This window comes from Cavia porcellus, unplaced genomic scaffold (genome assembly GCF_034190915.1).
Source record: "Cavia porcellus strain 051 isolate PalLab524CR breed Dunkin Hartley unplaced genomic scaffold, mCavPor4.1 scaffold_14, whole genome shotgun sequence".
Classification (NCBI taxonomy): Eukaryota; Metazoa; Chordata; class Mammalia; order Rodentia; family Caviidae; genus Cavia; species Cavia porcellus.
In genome coordinates, this window is record NW_026947497.1 from 74,055,170 (window position 1) to 74,079,448 (window position 24,279).

Below are 24,279 nucleotides of genomic sequence, written 5' to 3' on the forward strand. Positions count from 1 at the left end.
GGGCACACACTCTTCTGGGCAAATAGTTTATGCTCACCAGCAGAAGCAGTGTGTTAACCAGAATCCTGCTATATCCCTGGCAATGGTCTCAAGTGCGCTTTGCTACAAAATGTGACATTTAGCCAGGCATGATGGCACCTGTCTGTAACCCCAGTTACACTCTATGTGGAAGGCTCAGGCAAGAGGATTTCAAATTCCAGGCCAACCTGGCAACTTAGTGAGAACATGTCTCAAAATAAAATACAAAAAGGCCTAGAATGTCAGTGTGAGGTCATATCCAAACCCCAGTATAACACACTCACCAAAAGTATGACATTCAAAGTTCACTTTTAGTTCTCTGACTTGAGTGAAATCAAGAACTCATAAAAAGTGAATTGATCAGATTCAAATAAATATCTAGGATTATCCTCACCAAAGTTTTAAGGGTCACACTATACTTGCCCCAGAAAAAGTGGTCTGATGAGTCCAATTGTCCAATACGCAGTGACTCCAGATGAGCCATTTCCCCTGTGGGACTTTGCTGCCCAGCCACAAGTGAGAAGGTTGGTCACATCATCCCGCTCAGAGGGACAGAGCTGCCTCCAGGGGATATGAGCAACACAGAGAGAATGATGCCACCTGCATGTACCTTTGGAAGACTTTCCTGAATATTCATCGTAATTAACAAAGGATGCTTTGCTAAATCAGCTAACATTCATACAGTTTACATTATTCTACTATACAGTGTACTATACTATTGTGTACATTACTGTATTAAACAGTTATAAACTTGTAGTATCCTTCCCCAGCACTGTTTATGTATTTTTACACATGATTGAATTTTTCAGAAATTGTAAGTTGTATGCAAATTGAGAAGAAATTACATTATTGTCTTTCCAAGTTTTATCCAGAGTTGCAAACCATCTCACAGTCACCTCATGGACAGTCAGATGGTTTGCTAGAACTGAGACAAGACAAGGTAGCATCCCTGTAACAGTCAGTGTTTATATCTGCTGCAACCCCAGGAGTTCTGCACCCAGGTGCAAACTACATACTCATTTTGTTTCCGTGGCATCAGCTGAGGATTCCTTGAGCTATTGCTTTCATGATATATGTTTTGTTTTTAATTTAATTTATCGGAAGACATTGTGTTTGCTTTTTGCAAAGCAGATACACAGACAATATTACATACAAATTTTATTTTAGTATATTACAGGAAAAATCTAAAATATAGTTTCATCTAGAGCGTGCTGAACATAATCTTGAAAAAAATACATTAGACCTTCCTAATTTAACATCTTGAATAAAAAATATGAGCTATGATTTTATCCATGGCAGCATAACTCTAGTAGCTGCTAACAGAGTATTGGAAATAGCATGAGAGAGAAAATCAACACAGCAACCTAAAAACAATGGAAAATAAAATCACAACAAATAAAGTTGAACTCATAACACACTGCAGAACATTTTGGCTGATAACACCCCTATTTTAATGGGTGCTTATCAAAATTTTTCCTAATCGGATCCTGTAGAAGCTTTTTTGTGTATTTCTGCAAGCATTGACTAGCTTACATAAGTTCAAGTCACATTTCTTTGTTTCATTAAGCTATATATTTCTTATGAAGAACATTTTCAGGATGTTATATTTCATTACTTCCAACTCCTCCATTGTAATTTTTTAAGAAATAAGGACATGACCACAATTCCCAACTCTGAAACACTGGTTGTATTCATATGTCTGTTTTTGCAAAGTTATAAAATGGCATTACATTATGTTTTAAGTTCTCTGTAGCTATTTCCAAGAAATTCTCTTGATTAGTGTTCACACCAGCTTTGTGGTTTGGGCAGAGCAGGGATGACTGACTGCACACCTGTGCTGTGATTTGGATCTAAAATGTCCTTTTAAACTCTCACATACTTTGAAGGCAACTGGATCATTTGGGCACTATTGACCTCAGTGGATACGTTCTGTAACTAATCATAGCTGGCTTGCTGTTAAAAGGTAGAGCCTGATCACAGGCAGATCACTAGGAGTATCGCCTGGAAGGGTATATCATTGTCCCTGGCTCCTCCCTTCTCTTTCTGCTTTCGGGCTATCACGTGCTGAGCACCTTGCTCTCTGCCACGCCCCTGTGTCATCCTGTTTTGGCCTTAGAACCAGCCTGATCTGAAACTAGGAGTCTCCTCCTTCAAGTTGTAGGTGTTGGATATGTTATAGCAGCAGTAGGCAAGGAGTTAGTGCAATATTTTACCAATGTTTAAAGACACTTTGTGCGTAAAAATTGAGCAAGGTATGTTGCTGAGTTCACCACCCAGAACCCTTGAATCCCATCCCAGCCTAGTACCGCTCCTCAACAAACCATTCTGCTCTGTTGCAATCCTCTCCTTTTACCTCGTTAGGGCAGCTGTGTGGTGGTCAGCTTCAAGCTTCTTGTAGGCCAGTGCTATCACCCGGAACCCTTGTGTCGTGTAAATCTGGAGTTCACTAACAAAACTGGTTGGTACTGTTTAGGAAATAGCATGGATTAGGATGTAATCATGACTCAGCTAGTACTGTCAAAGAAATTTTTTTTACAAACACCCAGCTCTCTCCAAAAAAACAAAAGACAAAAACCAAACAAACAAAAAAACCCACACTGGGGCCCGGGATTTAGTTCAGTGGCATAAGCGCCTGCCTGGCAAGTGCAAGGTTTGTGAGTTCGATCCCCCTCAAAAAATAAACAAAAAAAATCCCCCCACATTTCCAAAAAGTTATACAAACAAGTCAGTGAGAATTATAATATAACTACATGTCAAAGCTGAGTTCTTAGCATCTAATGAAGCTGAAATGAAAACAAAGTATTTGGAAAAAAAATGGAAAAAAAAGAGAGAATATATTAAATTCTTTCACCCAGGTATCCCAAGTGTCAGACATTGGCCATGCAGAGATTAAATGTCAAGCCATCCTCTAAGGCTTTCTGTTTAATTGGGTAAAAGGTACACCAACAGTATAATTGAAAGAGATTATTGCTTATATCCAAGCAATTATAGGGAGGGACAGAAGCATTTAGTGCTGCATCTACCAGGCTAGAAGGAAGAGAGAAGGAAAAGGAGGATTTGGGTATCGTTACTCAGGATGGGAACCTGGGACACACAGGAAACAGGATCAACAGGCTTGATGTTGGCACAGAGACTGAAATGTCCATGAGTCGGCCATCTGGTGATGACCAGCAGCAAGAGGCTCCACAGACTGTGGGGACATGTGTGATAAGAAATACAGATCTGCCTGTTCACTAACCTGTCTCGGGCTGGCAAAAGCTGGCCACCCTCTCTGGTGCACCCTTCATGAATGCCAGTCGGTCACCACCCATCTCTTGGATAATGACGGTCATCCTCTGCAGGGCTGATGAGAATGGGAACTGATGCAAGATTGCGATGCCTTCCACCGGGACCTAGTGGTAGGATGGGGAAGAGAGAGGAACATGGCAGCGATTCTAGCCATCAGGAATTGACTCCTCCTCCTCCGATCCTTATTTTAACAAATAAAGAGGAAATGTTCCTGCATTTCCCACAGCTAAGATTCAAAGACCCAACTGTGAGTTTTCTAAACCTGAGGACCGGATGGGCACTTCCCCCGGAGTATGGGCAGTGGGAAGGGAATGGCAAGCAGGCCCTACCTGGCTGGCCGTTCTGCAGGGCTTAACTACCATCGCATTAGCTGGCACTCCCTTGAGGTGGAAATCCTCTTCAGATGCAGTCATTTCCTGTTTCACAAACGGAATATTTCTTTGTGGAGATTTGTTTACTGCTCACCCACTGATACTATGTCTAAACTGTCCGCGTGAAAAGCTCCTCAGACCACCCAATGTGTTCTCTGCATTGCTTTCTCTATTAGATGAGAGGAACTAAGCTTTTTCCATAATGGGGGGCAGGAGGGAGGGAGACCTGTATTGGAAATGCTACAGAACTTGAAGGGCAGACCTCCTGAATTATTCATGCAATTTATTGTGCTTTCTCTGTTGGAATGTGCTGCATAAAGGCTCCTTCTCTCTTTCTGAAGAGCCAAGATTTAAAGATAGCGAGGGAGACTGTGAAGTAGGCACCTTGCTGTCTTTCTTTCCCAGCGCCCACTGGCTGTCCATGCTGCCTTTGTGATCTGTGTAATACGGGTTGATGGGCCTCAGGGTGGGGCAGGGTAGGGGCTGCTCTGTGCATAGTAAATGTTCAGTAATTGCTGTAATGATGACTCCAAATTATAGCCAAAGGAACCTTTTACCTAAAGATATCGAAGAGCTTTGTAATCATCTCATTGAGTGGCTGGGAAAAATGTCAGACAGGAAATTGTAATCTCTACTTAACGATATGGAAACTGTAATCAAGAAAGGATGGAGGATTGGCAAGGTTACATCGGATTGCTACAGAAACATGTTGTTAGAGCTGGAAGGGTCCTGAAGATTGTGTTGCACATAATGTGTCAGCAGGCCTAGCTAGAGCTGTAAGCAGCTGTAGGGAAAAGGAGTGAGCTGAGTTATCTCAGAGCTTAGGAAGTTTGTCCCCTACTCCCATCGGTAGCCTCACCTCCTAACTCAGCCCAAGCAACTCCAATTATTTAGTTTTTAAAGAGTGCTTTTGAATGAGGTTTGCCTTTAAGAAAACATTCAGTTTTTTGTCTTATATGTACATCCTGGTCTAATTCAATCTCTTCATTCTATAAGCATAGGAGACAAAGTCCCAAAAGAGGGAGACTTGCGAGTGTTAAGCACTTTGTATAGCTAAACTTAGAACTGGAAGGGCCAGATTCCTGAACTGCAATATTTGCTCTTAAATCCTGATCAAACTCTCAAGAAAAGCTCTGTAATGTTTTTCTTTTTTTTTACTGAGAAATAAAATCAATAAAAACTTAATAGCAGTAAATCTCCAGGTCACAATGAGTCCATGAGCAGTCCCAAGCAGTATGGACAGTAGTGTTTCCTAATCCCAATGCTCTGGGAAAAGAAATATCTTCATTCCTCATTTATATTAGGTAACAAATAATAATTGTGTGTATTTATGGAGTACAGTGTGATATTTTAATCTATGTATGCACTAGAAAATTTGATCAGGCTAATTAACGTACCATTTGCCACACAAAACTAATTCTTGAAGACTTTGAAGCCAAGTGTTGCTCATAGACTAGTACAAAGAGTTGGGAAATAATTTTGTAATAATAATAATAAATACTATTGAATTTATAACACATGCCAGGCACCATACCAAGAATTTTTTTAAGTCATCATCTCATTTAATGTTCACAATAATCCTACAACATTGGTAAAATTACCAGCTTCGCTGCACAGAGGAGGAAACCAGCCTTGATAGTTGGCCCTTTGTTCCATGTGGAAAACTTGCATATTTCTAAATATTAACGAGGTCTGTGTTGCACTGACATTGATGAAGTTTCTCAGATTCCCTGAAAGGCAGAGGCTTACCCAGGTGGTGGCTTCAAACATCTTGAGATCCAGAGGGTCCCCTTGGATGGTCTCATTGAGCAGGACAAGAGAGTGACAGCTGGCCATGGCCGCGCACAGGGGGCCCCACGGCAAAGCCTTACCTGAAGCAAAGCTGTGCACTTCCTGGAAGCTAAAGCAGAAGAGAGAAAGGGCTTCAGTACTAACCCCTCCTGCCCAAACTGCAGCTTCGTGGAGGTGAATATCTCTTAGAAAAGCAATTTAATATGCTTTATTTCATTAGACACCCACTCGCAAATCCACCCACATTAATAGTACTCCATTTAGTTGTCTTTCTTAGATAATTCATTAACATCAGAAAGATCCCTAAGTGCCTTCAAGCTTTTTTTTTTTTTTTTTAATTTTTCTTACTTCTCCTCAGGCTGATTTAGTTCCAGGGAAATTGTAAGATCTGGATGTCTTGCCCTTGGTTCTGAGCTCCCCCACTCCTGCCTCAACTATGAATCATTTGTTTTCGAACTTTTGGACAGAAAAATCTAGTTTCTCCTCTAGCCACTGATAGGCACATCTTGTTCCATCAGTCCTTCAGGCAGGGTTGGTCTTCTGTATCCTTCTCCCAACATACTTGATATGTGGCCCACAGCAGACGATGATAAATGCATGAGTGAATGAATGAATGGATTGGTTCCTAGAAATCAGCAAAGCCATCGTGGTGAAAAAATGAATAACAAAATCATTTTTGAAAAGGACAGTGTGTCCCTCACTGAAGATCCTGTGTCTGTACTGCTACTACTACGCTCATAAACTCTTATGAAAAGTGACATCATCTAAAAACTTAGGGAGATAAAAGCCAAATTCTTTCACTAACTCAGAATGGAAGTTACTGAGTTCAGTCTTGGGTCCACTGGAGGGATGTCCTCTGCAGCCTATTGGCCAGACTCTTCTTAAATGTGTAATACAGTTGTTGGTTTACAAAATAGTCATGTTAGGAGGGATAGCTCACAACAGTCATGTTAGGAGGATAGCTCACAATGGCGCGAGTTCCTTTCTACACAGAAGTAAAATTTACTTCAAGGAGCCAGTCAAAATCTACTCCCTTACTTTTCTCCATGTATCTGTTCCTTTTGGATTTGTGGAATTACCCCCTACCTTTTATCCTTCGTTCTTCTGGGGCTACACCAGTTCTGTAAGACCTCTCACCTTCCCGATTGCTCTGCCTTGGAAAAGTTTTTGTCATGGTTTATCTCAAAATGTGACCTCAAGGAACAGATTCATGCTTATTGATATGTTCATTTCTTGAAATATAGTCACTGGTGAATCTAGCCTTTTGTTTTTGAAAGTCATTCCTGTACTTATATTTTTATTTGATTATTTCTAATTTGTCAAGCTCAGGTAGCTTTCATTTTCAAGCTCAGGTGGCTTGATACATCTGGAGTTCTGGTTGGGCCCTTTGCAGACAAGCTAAGGATGATCAGAGATGAATGAGCTCACCTCTGCCAAGAAGATGTTTAATAACTTGGAAGTTAGGCACTGACTTTAGCTAGATTAAATGTTTACTTACATTAAATGTTTCCTCACATTTCACGAAATACAGCTGTCAATTTGTTTGGCTTTAATATGCTAGTTTAGTCTTTGGAAGCCACATTTGACCTTTCTAAAAGAAGGAAAAGGAAGGAAAATGGAAAGGAGGGAACAAGGATGCAGATCTAATTGAAAGAAAGAGGAAGGAGGGCAGAACAGTAAACTAAAGCTTGTATCTTGTTCTTATTCAAATTTAATAAGTTAGATTTTTAGAAACCTAAAGTTTCCCCAAAGTCTTGTGCATAATATGTTACAGGCCAATAAATAGGACATTGAAAACAGAGTCATACCTAGTGCCTTTCCCCGAGTGTTCACTATGCACCTATTACGACTCCTGCTCCACAGCTACAATGTTAGGTAAACAAATGAGGAAGGAACAGTCTGTTTCCCAAGATGCTCACATACTTGCATGAATGCGTACATTTTTGATAGAAGCAGGAAAGGAAAAACACAATGAACAAGAAGACCCAGTATGTATTCAAATCCAGCCTCTACCAAAAAAAAAAAAAAAAAAAAAAAAAAAAAAAAACTCTAGAAAATTTAACATTTATATCACTTCTTTCCGCAGATTAAAATGGTTAGAAACACTAGGGTTACTTTTAAGCCTATAAAATAGACTTGTTTTATGGTAAATTAATGGTATTTAATATGCCAATGTATTCCGAATTAAAAATATTTTGTGAATAACCTATAGATTCTCCCTGCAGGGAGAGAACCAGCAAGTAACACCCTCCTGTACACCAGCAGCAGTAGAGCTGGACAGGAGGGACCCACAGAGAGGAAGATTCCCCACCCCACCCTCAAGGGACCAGTTGATTCAGAGGAACACAGGCTGAGATAACAGCAACTGAGGTTAAAAAAAAAAGAATTTAATGCTTGTATTGTTTGATTGACTTTGATTTGACTATTTAGAGAATAACAATATACAATGTAGATTTCCATCTGTCTTGGTTTTGAAGTCCAACATCATTCTCATTGTTTCATTTCATTTTATTGTTTGTTTTATTCTCTTTAAAATGAAAAAAAAATTATGCATTCTCTGCCTAATGGAAAAGAATCGCAATCTGCCTTTTATCTGTAAAATGCTTTTTGATATAAAGTATAAGCAGAAGTTCACACAGGTTAAGTGCTGACTTGTTACCCACACTGCTTGGAGGTCAAGCAACCTAAGTGTCAAATCTTCCTGATCACTTAGAGGCCAAGGTGGGAGAAACTGTATGTAGAAGAGAGAACTCAGGGACAGCCACCAGAGGGCTGCAAGAGCGGGCCACGGTCATCTTTGCCTCACCACATTGAAAACTGCCAAACGGAGTCTCTTACTGGGGAAAAAAAAAAGATTTTCTGGCACCCAGAAGGAAGAGTTTCCAGAATCAGAATACCAAGGAAAATGAGAACACCAGCTGCAGTTACACACTTGTTCCTCTCCCAGAAAGTCAGGGTACAGGTCCCATTTCCTGTTTCCTCTTCGCCCTGATTGAAAAGCCGCAGTTTTTACAGGGAACATCACTACCTGAAGGACAGTGTCCTGTACTATCCAGTTACTTATACTCGCCCAGTGTCAGGCTCTGACAAATGTGCTGGAAACAAATGACGTTTCAGCAAAGCACTGCGTGTATCACCGAACACTTCCTCCTTCATCTTTTTGAGTGACACAGGGCTGGGAATGGAGTTGGGGCTCAGAGGGTTGTATGTGCACGTTTTAGGGAGACTTAGAATTCAAGAGGAGAAATTAAATAAATGGGCTTTGGCAATCATTGGTTGCCAAATCCAAAGCCCCAATATTTTCATTAGTAGCTTTGAGAGTAAAGCAGGAAGTCTGGAAAAACAGAAATGACACTGCATTTAGCACAAGGCACTCACCCATTCCTGTCACAAGGTACAACTCCCCAGAGATCCAAGCCATCACAAGTTAGGGTGCCTGTCTAAACAGAAACAAAGTGGATTACTCTCAAGAGCTGGTGATGCTTTAGCGAGGGAAAATAGATGTTTTAGTAGAGAAATGCAAATCACAAACATATTATCAAAATGGACCCTTGCAGGGCAGTCACAATAAGCCAATTCTCTGGACTGAAGTTTTGATCACCTCCAAGCAGTGTGGGTGACAAGTCAGCACTTAACCTGTGTGAACTTCTGTGTCCTCGGTGATAAAAAGAAGAGAGTAGCATCTTCCCCACAGACCTCGGAGGAGTGTTTTGAGGATGTAATGGTAGGAAGAATGGATGGGAAAGACCTTGGTGAGCCTGGAAGAGCTATAAAATGGGCAAGTGCCAGGTTTACAGTAGAAGTCAAAAGCACGTCATTAGAAAGAAGCAATGGGATAGAATTTTTACCTGCAGGGCACTGTTAGGGAAAAGACTGTAAAGAAATGGTTGGTTATTTGGTAACTGGGAAAACAGTGTGCACTGCTATTTTTCTTGGTGCACTCTAATGGCTGAGTTCAGACTAAGTTCAAACACCTTCTTTGTAGTGAAAAAAATTACTTAATCCCTATAAATATTAGAGCTCTTTTCTGCAGGTTATAATCACCTAGTGTTCTTGTAAGGATTAATTGAGATGATATAAAGTGCTTATTTTAATACATAGCATACAGTAAAAGCTTTGTTTTCATTTAAACCTATGTCATGTTTATTCCTCTTCTCTGTTTACCCAAGTCCACAGATATGACCTCACATACACAAAATATCCTTCCTTACAATGCTAGTGCAACTAAAAAATAATACTCAGTGTCAACAAAAGCCACGTTAACCTTCAGGGTTTAGTATACATTTAAAATTTTCTAATTATAAAATAAAGCTCTGACTCTATCAATTTGCAGGCATCAAAACCTTCAATGTATTGTTTGATGAGTTTAGAGTTTTAGGCTGGGAAATTGAAGAGATTTCTCAAAATGGCTGTGATGATGATTACAGAGCAATAATACCAATGGCCCATCTATATAACTAACGTGATAAAATTGATTGCATAAATAGATATATTGCCACTATAAAGGAGTGAAAGGAACTTAACAAGGGTGACAACGATTTTCAATGGCTCTTTGCTGCTTAAAGAATATGTACAATTGTTTTAGGCAGAAGTCGAGGTCCACCATACCCTCTTCCAGTGTTAGTGTCCTGTCTTTCCTCACACCACGCCCCCTTGTTCGCCCGCAGCCATGTGCACCGGCCTATGGCGCCCCTCATTTCTGTCTCACCCTATTATAGCTCACCTTCATTCCAAATCATGTGTGTAGACTAAACAAATAACCTCAAGGGAAGGTGGTGTAAGAGGCTGGTCAGGAAGTGGTAAATAATCAAGAATAATTTTAAGCAATAAATTATAAATGGAAACCTACAGCAGTCAGGGTGGTGCTTTCTTGTAATCCAATCTCATAGTAAGACAGTTTCATACAGTCTTCCTTTTTATTCATTTAATTAATAAATACTTAGGGGACATTAACTATATGCCAGGCAGTACTCTTAGCATTAGGAATCCAGGAGTTACTATGCTAAAGGTCTTAAATTTTATTTTTTGCATGAAAGTTTTCACTGCAAAAGATAACATGATATTTTAATTTGCTGTTTTTCATAGGCTGTCAAAACTACAAGGACTTTAAACAATTCACCTATTCCATATGAATTCTCCCTTCTCAAAAGCTTAGAATCTGAAAACTCAGTGTTTTCCAAATCCTGCACCCATCCAAGAAAGAAATGAAGTCAGTTCCCCACGTTCTCTGTTTTCTGCCTCATGAAAGGATCAAAGTCCCTGTCCTGATGGTGACAGAGAGAGTAATGATGGAGCTCACATACCTTGTCGAAGCAGACAAGATTTAGCTGTCCACACACGTTGATTCTCTGGGGACTGATGCAGAAGATGCCTCTCTTCTTCAGCCTCCTCTGGGCATAGATGACGCCTGTGGTCAGGGCAGCAGGTAGGGCGGGAGGAACCGCAATGGTGATCACATCCAGGGCCTTCTTCACCACGTCCTCTGGAGATTCCTGGAAGAGAGTCATCGCAGCTGTTACAAGTCAGTCATCAATGACCAGCTTTGTGGAAGGCGCTTTTTCTTCCTTTCCATTTTCTCTCTAGGTCAATTTCTGAGAAATGGTAACAGTGGGTAGGTGTAGGTATGACCACATTTCTGGTGTTACAAATCTTTTGGGAAAGCGTGGTAAGGATAGCTTGTAACAATGCTATCAGATTGTACCACTTCACTATGACTGCATCACCTTTGGACAAATGGTTTTATTTAAAATTCTTCATTTTAGTAGACACACAACACTACTTTATTGAAACATACTTCAGATTGAAAATGAAAAAATGATATAAGGTGTTCAAGAGTAGAATCATGTTGATATCCAGTCCACAAATCATTTTATCCCAGTATTCCACAAGATCTGATTGTTATTTGGACTTAATAATCAATTATTTGTAGGTTTCAGTGTTTAGTTTCATTTTCTAGATTTATAAACGATGCCTATGGATAAGGTCAACCTGTAGAACATAAAATATACAAAGGATGAATGCATTTGTATAATAAGAAAGCAAAAACTGCTTACCCCACTGAGAACATAAACACACAGAGTATAGACCATGCCAATGGTGGCTGTCCCCACGAGGCACAAGAGGAACCTGATGGCATCCCTGTAGAGCTTAAAACTCATTGGCTTCGGATAAAGAATAGATCTCACAAGGTCCCCCTTTGCAGTGTTGAATCCTGAAATGGCAGACAAATCTCCTTTTTCATGATGATAGATCTATTGCTAATATTCTTCCAAATCTCAATTTTGCCTCTGTTTTTATCTAGGGATATATAAACATTGTTCAAACCCAAAGGCAATCAAAATTGCCACAATAGAAATATGTTTTCTCTCTCTCTCTCTCTCTCTCTCTCTCTCTCTCTCTCTCTCTCTCTCTGCCTCTTCTTCCAACATCAATACATGGCCAAGACAGGAAACCACTATACTGAGGGTAGAGTGCAACTTTCCTAAATACGACTTATCTTAAGGAAATGGTTTATGGGTACATACATACACACACACACACACACACACACACGTGCGCGTGCACGTGCGCTTGCGCTTCATTTGAATTAAAACTAAGTGCTCCAAAAATACTGATGGACTAAATTTTCTAATACTTTCCAGTGTTAAGCTTTCAATTTCTATCTCTGTATAGAAAAAAAAATAAGACCTGAACTCCTATCTAGCTCTGTCGGTTACTGGCAGTGTCATTTTTAAAACATTCATTTGAATTGCATGGCCTCACCCAATTCATTCATGTAAAGAGCCAAGACCTTCATCTTTGCCCTGCTGGTTTGAAGCGTGCAAATAGTTTATATATTGCAAAATGCATAAATAGTGACAATTGTCATCTATATAATTATGCACATGCCATAGTTCAATTGGAAAATTGGCATATAAAACACTAGATTTACATATATTTCATTTGCTAGCCAAAGATTGATCCTCACCTAATAAATTCCGGGCGTGAGACAAGCTGAGCAGAAATATTTCATTAAACAGAACAGAGAGGAAGAGACTCACCCGTCTGCAGCACCACTGCCCTCACCGTCCTGGAGCAAGCTGGCTTGGCCTGGACCACCTCTGTTCCGCAGAAGAGGATGTGCCGCTTATAATCCGCTTCGCTCTGCGTTTTCCAGGGCAGAGGGCTGTCTGTCTTGGGTAGTGGAGTTTTGGTGACTGGGATACTTTCTCCTACAGAAAACAAGCACCTCGTTTTGTGGGGTAGAATCCATTTCCTTGTGTAAATCAGGCCTGCATTCATTCATCAGTGTCACGGATGTTTATGTGATAGAAACCACCCCACTGTATAGGGGATACAAAATCAATGAGGCTTAGACATATAAAGAAATCAACAGAATTCCGTATCATAGTATTACAAGTACTGTGGATCAGCGGGAGTGTTAAAACAAGTTGGACACAACCTGTTAGCGAGTAGCAAGCTGCAGCCTCGACTATGAGCATGAAGAAAACAATGTGGGCCACACAGGAATTGAGACACGGAGAACCCCAAGTATAGCACAGTTAAGTGTTTGAACACTTTTCTGTAGACTCTGGTGACCGGAGGAAGAGGATGAGATATTAAGTACTTTAATCAGATTAGCATCATGTCACGTGTAAGAGAAAATCCTCTGTCCACTGTACATGGGATAAATTGAAGTCTGGTGATGGTAGATGCTGGACATCTACCTAGGGAAGAGCCCGGGCAGAAGGGAATAGGTTCTGAGTATGGGAATAGAGAGGAATTCCTGGATTCAGAAAGCAAGGTTAAAAAAATGCTGCAAAACTTGAGGGAATTTTTATGCTGACAGGTCATAGGGACAGAAGAGTTGAAACGTTGGGAGGCAGAGCTGACAGTGACATCATAGCAGGAATTACTGGAGGAGGGCAGAGGAGGAGCCACTTTTGACCACCTTGAGCTGGAGCTGCTTCATAGAACAGCTCTGTTGAGATAGCCCTTTCTCGTGTGCAGTTAGATATTTGTTGGAGTCTGAAGCTCAGATGAGAAGTCTTGACTAAAAACATTTCATCAGAGCTCACCAGCTGACACATGATAAAGTGAGTGTGGGGGAGGAGGGGACAGCACAGGAACATAGCTCAACTCAGCACCAAAATGGTGGAGGCGGAAGAACAGTCACAGCAGAAGAAAGCCAGCCAGGGTGATCGATGGGTGGTAGAAGAATCTGGAGACAGAGCACTGTCTTAGAGAGTTAGAAAGCATTTTCAGAAGGCAAGATGGTCTAGATAACCAAATGCAACAGAGAAGTCAACAAGGAGGGAAATTTTTTAGAGCCACTGGATTTGACACCATTGGTGACTTGTGCCAATGAGGGACAACAAGATCTTATTTCAATGGTTTGAAGTGCTAATACAAGACAAGGTATGAAGGTGTCGAAGGAGGTATGACCCGCTCTGTGGAGCAAGTTTGTCAAGCCATCAGTTGGCCTTTGTAGAGTGAGTAGTACAAAGTCAGAATTGCATTCTGCTATGCGATGGCTGCTTTCATTAGGAAAATAGTGTTCACCACTGCAAAAGTCCTAGAATTAAGGAGCAGTTTCTTCAGGAAAGGAGCCTGACCTCCCATGATCCGCCATGCACCTTATTAGTAAATTCACACAGGAGGGAGATGTGTGTTCTCGTCTACATTTCGTGCCTTTCTGGTTTAGCTGAGAGAAATGAATTAGATACAGACTTTAACAGGAGCCACAGGCTATTGGTGCGCTCTCACCACCTTCCATTTCTTCTCTGAAAAAGTCATGATTCTTGTTTACTTTTCAGAAAGGTTGGCACAACGTCTCATCATGCTACCCAAGTGAGAAATCAAAGCAGTGCAAGCCAGAGCAAGCTACTTCTCTGAAGACCTCAGTGGCTTCGGCTATGTGGTGAGGCGCTTTGAGGTCCCTCTCAGCTCAGTGTGCTACTTAAATATGCAGTGCAGGGAATCCAAAATATGCAGGGCGCAAAGTAGCAAATTTTCCAAAGGCTTCATTAGGAACTTTTCAGCACTTTGAAGCCAGACCAGGATGAGCGTTGCCTTCATCCTGTGGGTCTCAGAATGTCACTGATAGTTTTCAGAGCTACTGAGTTCCTCTCAAGTACTGAAATGCTAGACAGAAAAGTCCTAAGACAGTTCCAAATGCCCTAACAAGTGATGCAATTTGTAAGGTAAAGTAAAAGGCCTCTACTGATTATTTGTTCACAAAATTCTAGAAAAATTATAATTGCAGTGAACATAGGGCAAAAGAAAACAGCTTTAACCTGACCCCTCAGCGCTGTCCACAGCAGGATGAAGTGAGATATATAGTACTAGGAAGGTCACAAAGCACTTTTTAGCGAGCCACGGTCATTGAGGTAGAGTCTGGGACACACACAGAGAAGCTGTGGAGGGGGTGCCATACCTGTGAGCATTCCTTCATCTACCACACAGCTGCCATCGATCAGAATGGCATCGCACGGCATTTGCACTTTGTTCCCTGTCAAAATTAACAAGTCTCCGGGTACCAAGAAGCGTGACTCCAGCTCTTGGACTCCAGCTGAAAATGTGAAGATACAGAGTTGAGTCAGATGATTTCCCCCCCAAAATTCCACAGTCTAACATCTCTCTAAGTTGGAGATCCATAGAAAGACACCAAGGCATCTAAACAGCAAAGCTATCCATCAACATTGTTTAAAAATCTGAAGATTAAGAGAAAAAGGTAGGAAATGACACAAACTTAAAAATATGTGGCAAAAAAAGAAGCTAAGAAAAAAACTGACAAATTCAAAAATATTTTAAACAGACAAACAGTAATATTCTTAACACAGAAAGAATTCCTTAACAGAGAGATGAGTAGCAGTTGACTGAATAACAAATTGCTAGTTTACCCACAGACATGAGTGGTCCATAGGAGTCTGCAAGCTGCTCATCTTTATGCATAATAGGAGAAGGGACATTTCTTATGTTGTTCCTTCTTTCTTTCCTTCTGCCCAGTTGTCATCACATTTTTCCTCCCTTTCAGAATCCCAACGCTTCAAGAGGACTGAGCAAACTCGGCACCCACACAGAGGCAGGGCAGGGCAAAGGGCCAGGCTGCAGAGGATGCTCCAGCCCAGGTAGGAGGGAAGCTGTTTACGTGGCCTTGGCTTTGACAAAGCAGAGCCCGGGCAGGGGGCGAAGGCCCTTTCGGTGGCTGTGGCCTGGTGGGAGACGTGGGCTCTCAGCACTGTGAAAAATGTGTCCGCACAGGAGTGAGGTGGGGAGTGGCGTGAGCATCAGCCGCGCTGGGAGGTTGGTGGCATCCGAGCAGGACTGACACAGTAAGGAGAGTTACCGAGGTTAATGAGAACCAGGTTTGTCACTGAAGCGAGGAAGCTACAAGTGCAGAAAACAAACCAAACTGGAATTGTGGCTTAGAATTGGAGCTCTCAGTGAACTAGAAGGTGGAATAATATAGATATCAATCTGCACGGATATATGAACATCTACAGAGATAAACATACATATGCTTGCTGGTCTATTTGTTTATACAGATCTCTAATTTTTCTTTCAGAGAGGATAGAAAAGCAGTGTAACACCAAGGATAATGGGCACACCTTCTGGCTAAATGTTGACTTCTAAATTCCATTCTCCCCCGAAAAGAAGGAGCTGCCCTTAGGCAAGTAAACATAGACTACAAAGCCGAGCTATAAATAGTGTATAAGTTGGAACATCTTGTTACAAGATTAGGTCAGGAAATGTTTAAATAATGATAGTGATGTATCAAAAAATATCTGAGCCAATTTAAAGGGTCCTCGCTGCCCTGTAACAATGCTAACATCAAAGTAAATAATGATAAAAAGGGTGGTCGCCATGGAATAAAATAGAAATCCTTAAATCCCTAATGACATAAGTAAATGGATAAATAAGTGAGAAGAAAAGATAGCTATTCCTTACAGCAAGATGGCAATTAAAAATTAAGAAGATAAAATTAGAAAATCATTATTTGACAGTACCAAAGTAATGATTCCGTTAAGAAACATCAATGTATGCTGACACTAGTTGGCAAAAATGTGGTAAAGATGGTCTGTTTTTTTTTTTTTTTTGGTATCTCTCAACAAAATAGCAAGGGAGAAGAGAGAAAATTTACAAAGAAACCTTGCAGACACAATACAATTAAGAAATTAAAAAGTTAATGTCACTACTAATAGAATAAATTTGTATTATGGGTCACCCAAGAGAAGCAATAAAAATATGTCATTAGGATATCATGTCTGTGCAAATGTGAACTTAACTATAAGAAAAAATCAAACATTCAAATTGGGTAACATGTCACAAAATAACTAGATTAAAAAGGGTCAAGGTCATGAACCTCAAGAAAAGATTGAAAAAATATAGTAATATGAAAAACAGTCTCACTGAGTGACCCTGGATCTCTTTCCAGAAAAGAACATTACACAATGCAAGTAGGATGTGACAATTATTTAGTGCTGGTGTGTCAATATCAACTTCCTCTTTGCCCTTTCACTTGTCCTGGAGAATGTCTAGCCCTCAAGAAACACACACTACACTGTGTACAGAACATTGAGACACCTGTCAGAAATGTATTGTCAGGTAGTTCTGGGGAAAAGTTATTTTATCCACTCATGCAGCTGTGTTTTAACTTATAAATTATTTCCTAAGAGAAGAAGCATACGTGAGGTAACATGGCTCACCTGATTAGCAAAACCTCTCTGCCAGCCTACTCTGTTGGCAAGGCTGTGAAGAAACTGACACTCACAAATTCCTAGTGCAAATGCAAGCTGGCATAATCTGTCTGGAAAGGAATCTGGCAATATTTATGTAGCAAAAGAACAGATGCATTTATTCTTTAACCTTGCAGTTTTCCTTCCAAAATCTATACCAAAGATCTATTGGCAAAGACATGACAGACATATGCACAAGACTTTTTTACAGCACCACTTGTAAAAGATTGACAAAAATTTCTTTAAAAGAAGCGCAATTGAATAAAAGATGGTTCCTTCCCCTAAGAGAATACTATGCAGCTGAAATAATGAATGAGGGTCAGCTATTAAAGGACCACTGAAAACATTTTTAACCATCTAAGATACGAACGACAGAAAATATAATTGAACATGTTTGGAAACTCTTTTTTATCTAAAATGACTACAGCATAAATACATGTCATTTTGTGTATGTAACATATAGCTATTATTTTCATCTGTAGTTTGCTTACATTTCTATAAAATTATTTATTTTTATTATCCCATGTTTGAAAAGACAATGTTAGATTCTTTACGTGGAGTTGAGATCTGTACGTAACACATTTAATTCCTTTCCACCTCTTTTCTCTCTCCCTCCTCTCATCTCTTGATCCCTTTACCATTTGAGGAATATCTATGTCTCTGCTTTCTATTATCCATGTTTTATTTTGCTCTTCATTTATGTTTTGGGTTTCTCATATAAGAGAAGTCACACCATATGTAAGATTGTGTGCCTGATTTATTTTCCTTAACGTTATAACCTCTAAGTGCATTCATTTTCCTACAAGTGACTGAAATTTATTTTTAAATGTAAGACTACATCAATAATAAAGTGAAGGGGTAATTATAGAGGGAATGAGGATGCAAGACAGAGGAGAGAGAGGAGCTACATTCCCCTCAATGTCTTCTCCTTTGTGGATTTCCTTTTTATACCACAAAGATGTTCCCCATAATAGCTATACAATCATACAAAATAAATTTGAAAGTCTAACATTAAAATCTAAAGTCAAATGAGGGCAATGAACCTAGAAAGTTGTTGGCGAAACCATACAGAATGACATCTGAGTGACTTTAAAGCATAATTTTGCAATAATTTATGCATTTCTAATGAGATATCATAAATTGTGGGAAGAACTCTAAAACATCTTCAGTGGTTTAGGAGCAACACTGATTCCTGAGTGTGTTAGTTTGTTATTCTGAGATTATTGTCTATAACAAAATAAAAACAAATCAGAAGTCTGTTCCAGTCATTGGAATAGAAAGTTTTACTAGAGAGAAAAAAAGGTGCAAATGCAATCAGCAAAGTTAAATTAAATGAAGTTCTAAATTTGAACTGAAAATATTTATTTTAGCAATGTGCCTTGTGAAAAAACTTAGAAATTTAATGATGACCACCATAAAAATTTGCACATAGAATGTGTCAGATTAAAGTTTCTAAGTATCATACTTAACAGGAATTTCAGGCAAATGAATTGTCTAGCTTTGGGGGCATGAATTACTCAATATATAATTTTAATAAAACTCTCGATAACTATTAGAGGCACGTTGAAAGAACTCTGGAACTAACCACAAGAGGCTCTTCCTCAGCAAAAGATGGGGCAATTGAGTGAAAAATAGGAATAAAAATGGTAATGGGTAAAACATATTAACAATGTCCAACATTGTGACACTAAAAAAAAGCCTTTGGAAGATGTTAACCAGCTTATTAGTTTGAAAGGTGGTAAATAAAGAGATCAGATATCAGATATCTATCTTTTATTTCTTAAACTGAATAGCTAAGGAGTGTTTTTCTTATAGAAATATTCCACTTAACATGTGACAGTGGCATGAGAGAAATGGAAAACTGTAACTCCCACTAAAACAATAAATCTGTCATGAGTGCTTACATGTGTCAGGAGCAAAAACGGAAGGCTGTCAGACATGGTGCACTTCTGGTATACAACACGGACCACGGAGAATTCTTGCCAAAAGCTCAAGCCTGAGGTCTAACTACTGTTATACAAGAAGTATAATGAATTTTAAAATGGGTAAAATATCTCCATAAGTATTTAATCAATATATGTAGATTGTAAAACTCATAGGACAAACCACTTGATTCTTTTCAACAAAAAATGGCAAGGAGAAAAGAATAAAATCCAGAGAAGGAGCTTGTGGTATGAAGTAATCTGGAAACATGGTCATTCACAAGATACAGAAATCCTGATTTGGAATTAAACCGCATGTACTTTCTCATACCTCCAATTGTTTCAGCTACATACAATAAGTATACACATCACAAGTGTGAAAACAAGCACATGTTTGATTAGATAGAGGAAATCTGGGCATTACACATGTAATTGATTTATTCTTAAATTATGGATTTCTTAAGGATGTGATACATGAATTGAAAAGAAGTCTTTATATTGGAGTTTTCAAATAAAGTGATATGATATCTTGGATTGTTCTAGAATAATCTGGAGTAAATAAGTAGTGGAACAGATTCTAAAATATAAAGAGCCAGTGAGCTGAAAATTATCGAATCTTAGTGATGAGTGAATGGAGTTTCATTATCAGATTCTATTTTCAAGGTATGTTCAAGGTCTTTTATCATGAATTGTAAGGAAAATGAAAGATCAGGATACTTTAATGTGAAATTGTTTCAAATCAAAGTGGAATTAAAAGGGCAGATTTATCTCCCCACCTGAAGCAATCAAACACCATACAAAACATATTTAGAAGATGTTTGGGAACAATGACCAGCAATAACAAATGAAGTGCTCTGCCTTTGCTTTTCGTTGTCTAAAGAGCTTCCATCCAAAACCCAGAGGACACCCTGAGATCAGAGCACAGATAGCAGTGTGTGGGGGTGAGGGTCCCTTGAGTTTCCAGAGTAGAGCGTAGGATGAGGATGACCCAGGCAGAGCTGCAGAGGCTCGCAGATTCCACCCTCCTACATCTGCGGACTACTAACCAGAGAATGTGCATAAGGGGGTGAGTAGAACACAAACAATCAAATATTTTCAGATGTCAAAATAACATGAAAACTATGAGATAATTAAAATAAATCTGAGAAATAATATGTAAGACTCACACGGTAAGTAAAAATTGCAATACACTGCCAAAAGAAATCAAAGAAGACCTCATTAGATGGAGAGAGCTATCATAGAACACCCCAAAAGAGCCAACTATGTTAGCATGCTAATCCTAATGCTAATTGATCTTATAGGTTCAACACAAACCCAACCACGATGTCTTCATTTTCTTTTTTTATAGAAATAGACAAGTTGATTCTAAAAGTCATGCAAAAATGATATGGGTCCCAATACTGTACCTCAAAATAACTCTAAAACAGAAGAAAAGATTGGAAGTCAAATATTTCAAAACTTATTAGAAAATTACATTATGTAGCATTGGTATGAAGAAAAGAAAACAGACCATTAGAACAGAACATGTGAAGACAAGTGATTTTTTACAAAGGCAGAAAGACAAGGAACTGGAGAAAAGGTAAATTTTCATTAAATGGTGTTACTGTTTAGATATCAGTTAGCAAACCATGAACTTCGACAGCAACCAAAATTCAGAATATAATATAAAATTAATGTAAAACATAAATCTACAATACTTTATAAGAAAATACAGAAAATACAGCTGACCTTGTATTAGGCAAAAATGTCTTAGACATCCTATCAAAAGTATGATCCACCAAAGAAAAAACTGATAACTTCGACTTTATTAAAAGTAAAAACTGCGATTTGAAAGATGTTGTATATTTAATGAAATAATGTCACAGAGAGAAAATAGTTGTAAACCATATGTCCCATGAAGGACTGGTACCCAGAATTCAGAAAGAATTTTTAAATTTAATAAGAAGAAAGCAATGTAATAAACAAAATATTAAATAGATGTTTAAGCAAAACAATGATATATGTGTCAAATAAACAATTGAAGAGATATTTATGTCATTAATCATTAAGGAAATGCAAATTAAAACAATAATGAGATACTTCCAAACAAAAGTGGCTTAAATTAATAAGACTGACATACCAAGGGTAGTCAAGTAAGTGGAACAGCTGAAATTCTCACGCTTTGCCGTTAGGACTGTAACTTGGTACAGCCTCTTGGAAAACAGTTTGGCAGTTTCTTAAGTGTTAAATATCTACTACATACCCACTCATTTCTCAAGTAAATAGTTTCTCAAAAAAAAGTATGTCCCTAGAAAGGCCTGTACACAAATGTACATAGCACCATTATGTATAATAAGAAATAGAAACAACCCAAATATCTTTCAACAGGTGAATGGATAAAGCAACAGGCATATCCATACATCAGGATATTGTCAAGAATAAAAAGAAATGAACTATAGATACACTTAACAAAATGAATGAACCACAGAATCATTATAACTTCAATCCCCTCAAGGTTAACCCAGAATATACAATAAAAGACAAATACACAGTGCGAGGTACCATTTTTGTACAGTAGTACACACAGAAGTTCATCTACAGCTCATGGATTATTAAGAGAAAGCTGGTGACGTCCTGGGTATGGGGGAGGGGAAGGGACTAGGGAAGACTGCAGACAGGTACAAAGCAATTTGGGGGGACAATAGAGGGCTATTATCTTGATGGTGGTGAGGATTTTATAGGTGCCTGTCAATGTGGTATCAGATTTTACTATGTATGCATAAATATGTTCAACTAATAAATTGATTCTGCCTCAGTAAAGTAACGATTTTTTCCCTTAAGGTGAAAAGTTCTCTCGAGTTCTTCCTCCCTATCAACAAATGTACAAGGAACTTGTAATTGCAGATAAAAGTTGGAGGGACAGTCAGAAATCAGAAATACAAATTCAAATCATTTTCTGATTCCATATGGATAAAACACAAATCTAGAATAATGGAACTTACATTTTCTCCCACATACAGAAACTGTAGTGCTATTATGTGCTTCAACTAGATGGTGGAGTTTCATAGATTGCTGAAAAAGAAAGGAACACAGAAAATGTTTATTTATTTGAGTGCAGCCCCAGTTAGTCAGTAAGGTGCTGGCCTTCTGCAAAGCTGAGACTAAGACTGGGTGGTCTAGCCCTTGATGGAAAAGGCTTTTCCCCAGTAAAAACAGCTCTGGGTTCTTCAGAAGGAAGAAATTTCCCAACATGTTCTTGCCACTTAAAATGGCTTCTGAAAACCACAAATCTACACGCTGTTCATGAAGTAGATAGATAACATCAAGAACACTTCATGTGTGTTTATACCTGAAAGGCCTGAAGAACAAAGCATTATTTCTGTTTGGGCTTTTCTATATCAAGACTCCTGATCTATAACTTTTTAAGAAGTCTGTGGTTCTCACTATTTCCTGGTAGCATTTTTTTTTGTTCTAATACACAAAATACATGGATCACTGAGAGTGAGTTGATAAGTAAAGGTGACAGAAATATATAATAAAATAGTATTTGATTTCATATTAGTGAAGAAACTATTGTGCAAGAGACCACCTTTTAGGTTTTGAAGGGTCAAACTTCTGAGTGTGTTCATTTGTTTATTTCTGATTGTTGCCATTTAAGACAAACTTTAAATCTCCTGGTTAAAAATTATTTACAGAACTATTAAATATGTCCTGAGAATGATTAACAGAACTGAATGTGAGCTTACTGACAGATAGGAAATCCAGTAAAGTTAAGTTGAACCACAATACAGATAAAATGGGAAACAGTAAATAATAGCCAAATATAGTTAAGAGGAACAATCTTTAGAACTTGTTGCATGATAAAGTGGGAAGGATAGAAAGGTTCAAGAATTAAAACCTGATTTCCAGCTTGAACAAATGGAAAACCAGTGGTGTATTATTTATACCAAATCACGTTAACCTAAAGAGGGAGAGCTGGGAGAAGTTCTTAAGATCTGTGTGAAATGTATTTAATTTAACTTTTTGGACACAAAGGTAGCGGATATCAAACAGGTGGCTATAGTTATGAATCTGGATCTCACAGGTGATTATACATAAAATTACATTTAAAATTAATTATATTTACATATAACTAACATATTCTTCTATGGTTTTGTATTCACTTAGAATTTGTTATAAAATCCTGATAATGCCATTAATAGTGTCAGCTGAAAAGTTACAACACACATTATACACTGACCACACAGGTTTCCAAAGTCAATTCTAAGTGTTAAATGTGTAAATATGTAATCTGTGGTTCTCTGTAAAGGTCAAGTTGCACAATTGATACATTTGATTGAGGTTTCTTTGTGACCTCATGGATTCAGAGAGGAAAACTTTCTCATTAAAATACATTTTTTTAACTTTCAAAAAAACAGGCTTTAGGGTTGTAGTGATGACTTCAACAAGGAGTGTTTAAATGCAATCATGAGAGAGAACCAGGTGAGCCAGTGAAAAGGAGAGGACAGAAGTACAGAAGAGAGGACTGGTACAAAGGAGGCTTGACGTTCTGCAGTGAAGGGGAAGAGCGTGAGCCCTGTTGCAGGAAGGGCTGCCTGGGGGACGCTGTCTTTAAGTTGCAGGATGCTTGAGCACGGTAGCCTTTGTTCAACAGTCTCTTGGGAGGAGAGAGAAAGCGGTCATTTGTGGACTGTTTGATGCTTAGCCCGGGAAGATAGGGGGAAATGGCGTCTCAGGCACAGACAGAGGTTCCTCCTCCACTCAATGAGAAGACCTGGCATGCAAGGGCCGCAGAGTTGGGTCATTTGTCAGCTGAAAAGTGGGCGTTGGACAAACTCCTGTCTTATAGCTTACACTATTTTTATGAAATAAGAGGTTAGTTTACATGCTAAATTGGAGGAAAGTGGAATATAGGAAGATGGGCTTTTCCAAAACCAAAAGAAAGGCATTATTTAAAATCTTAACCTCAGGGAATGGGCAAGCATTTTGATCAGAGATGTACAGCCCACTTGCCAGGTGAAGCTGGCACACATAAATCCTTTCGCCTGGTTTGTTTTATGTGATTTTCGTCCAATACCATCTAGATCCCCCAGTGCAGGTATGAAAAAGACAAAATTTGAACTGGAGATTTGACAGTGAAATACCAAACAGGGGCAAAGGAGTGCATTTTTAAAAACAAGGGTTTTTTTTTTT

At 38.9% G+C, this 24,279-nt stretch overlaps 1 protein-coding gene across 2 annotated transcripts in view; it reads right to left on the reverse strand.

Moving 5' to 3' along the window:
* Atp13a4 (ATPase 13A4) overlaps positions 1 to 24,279 on the reverse strand; it is a 123,859-nt gene that overhangs the window by 36,697 nt on the left and 62,883 nt on the right. For both annotated transcript variants that reach the window (XM_063261243.1, XM_013140753.3), the window contains 10 exons: positions 22,089 to 22,158; positions 14,884 to 15,018; positions 12,509 to 12,679; positions 11,522 to 11,679; positions 10,772 to 10,960; positions 8,847 to 8,908; positions 5,427 to 5,577; positions 3,636 to 3,722; positions 3,257 to 3,410; positions 2,372 to 2,483 (listed from right to left, as the gene is read on the reverse strand). In XM_063261243.1, coding sequence (XP_063117313.1) covers positions 2,372 to 2,483; positions 3,257 to 3,410; positions 3,636 to 3,722; positions 5,427 to 5,577; positions 8,847 to 8,908; positions 10,772 to 10,960; positions 11,522 to 11,679; positions 12,509 to 12,679; positions 14,884 to 15,018; positions 22,089 to 22,158 — 1,289 coding nt within the window. The remainder of the gene's footprint in view (positions 1 to 2,371; positions 2,484 to 3,256; positions 3,411 to 3,635; positions 3,723 to 5,426; positions 5,578 to 8,846; positions 8,909 to 10,771; positions 10,961 to 11,521; positions 11,680 to 12,508; positions 12,680 to 14,883; positions 15,019 to 22,088; positions 22,159 to 24,279) is intronic.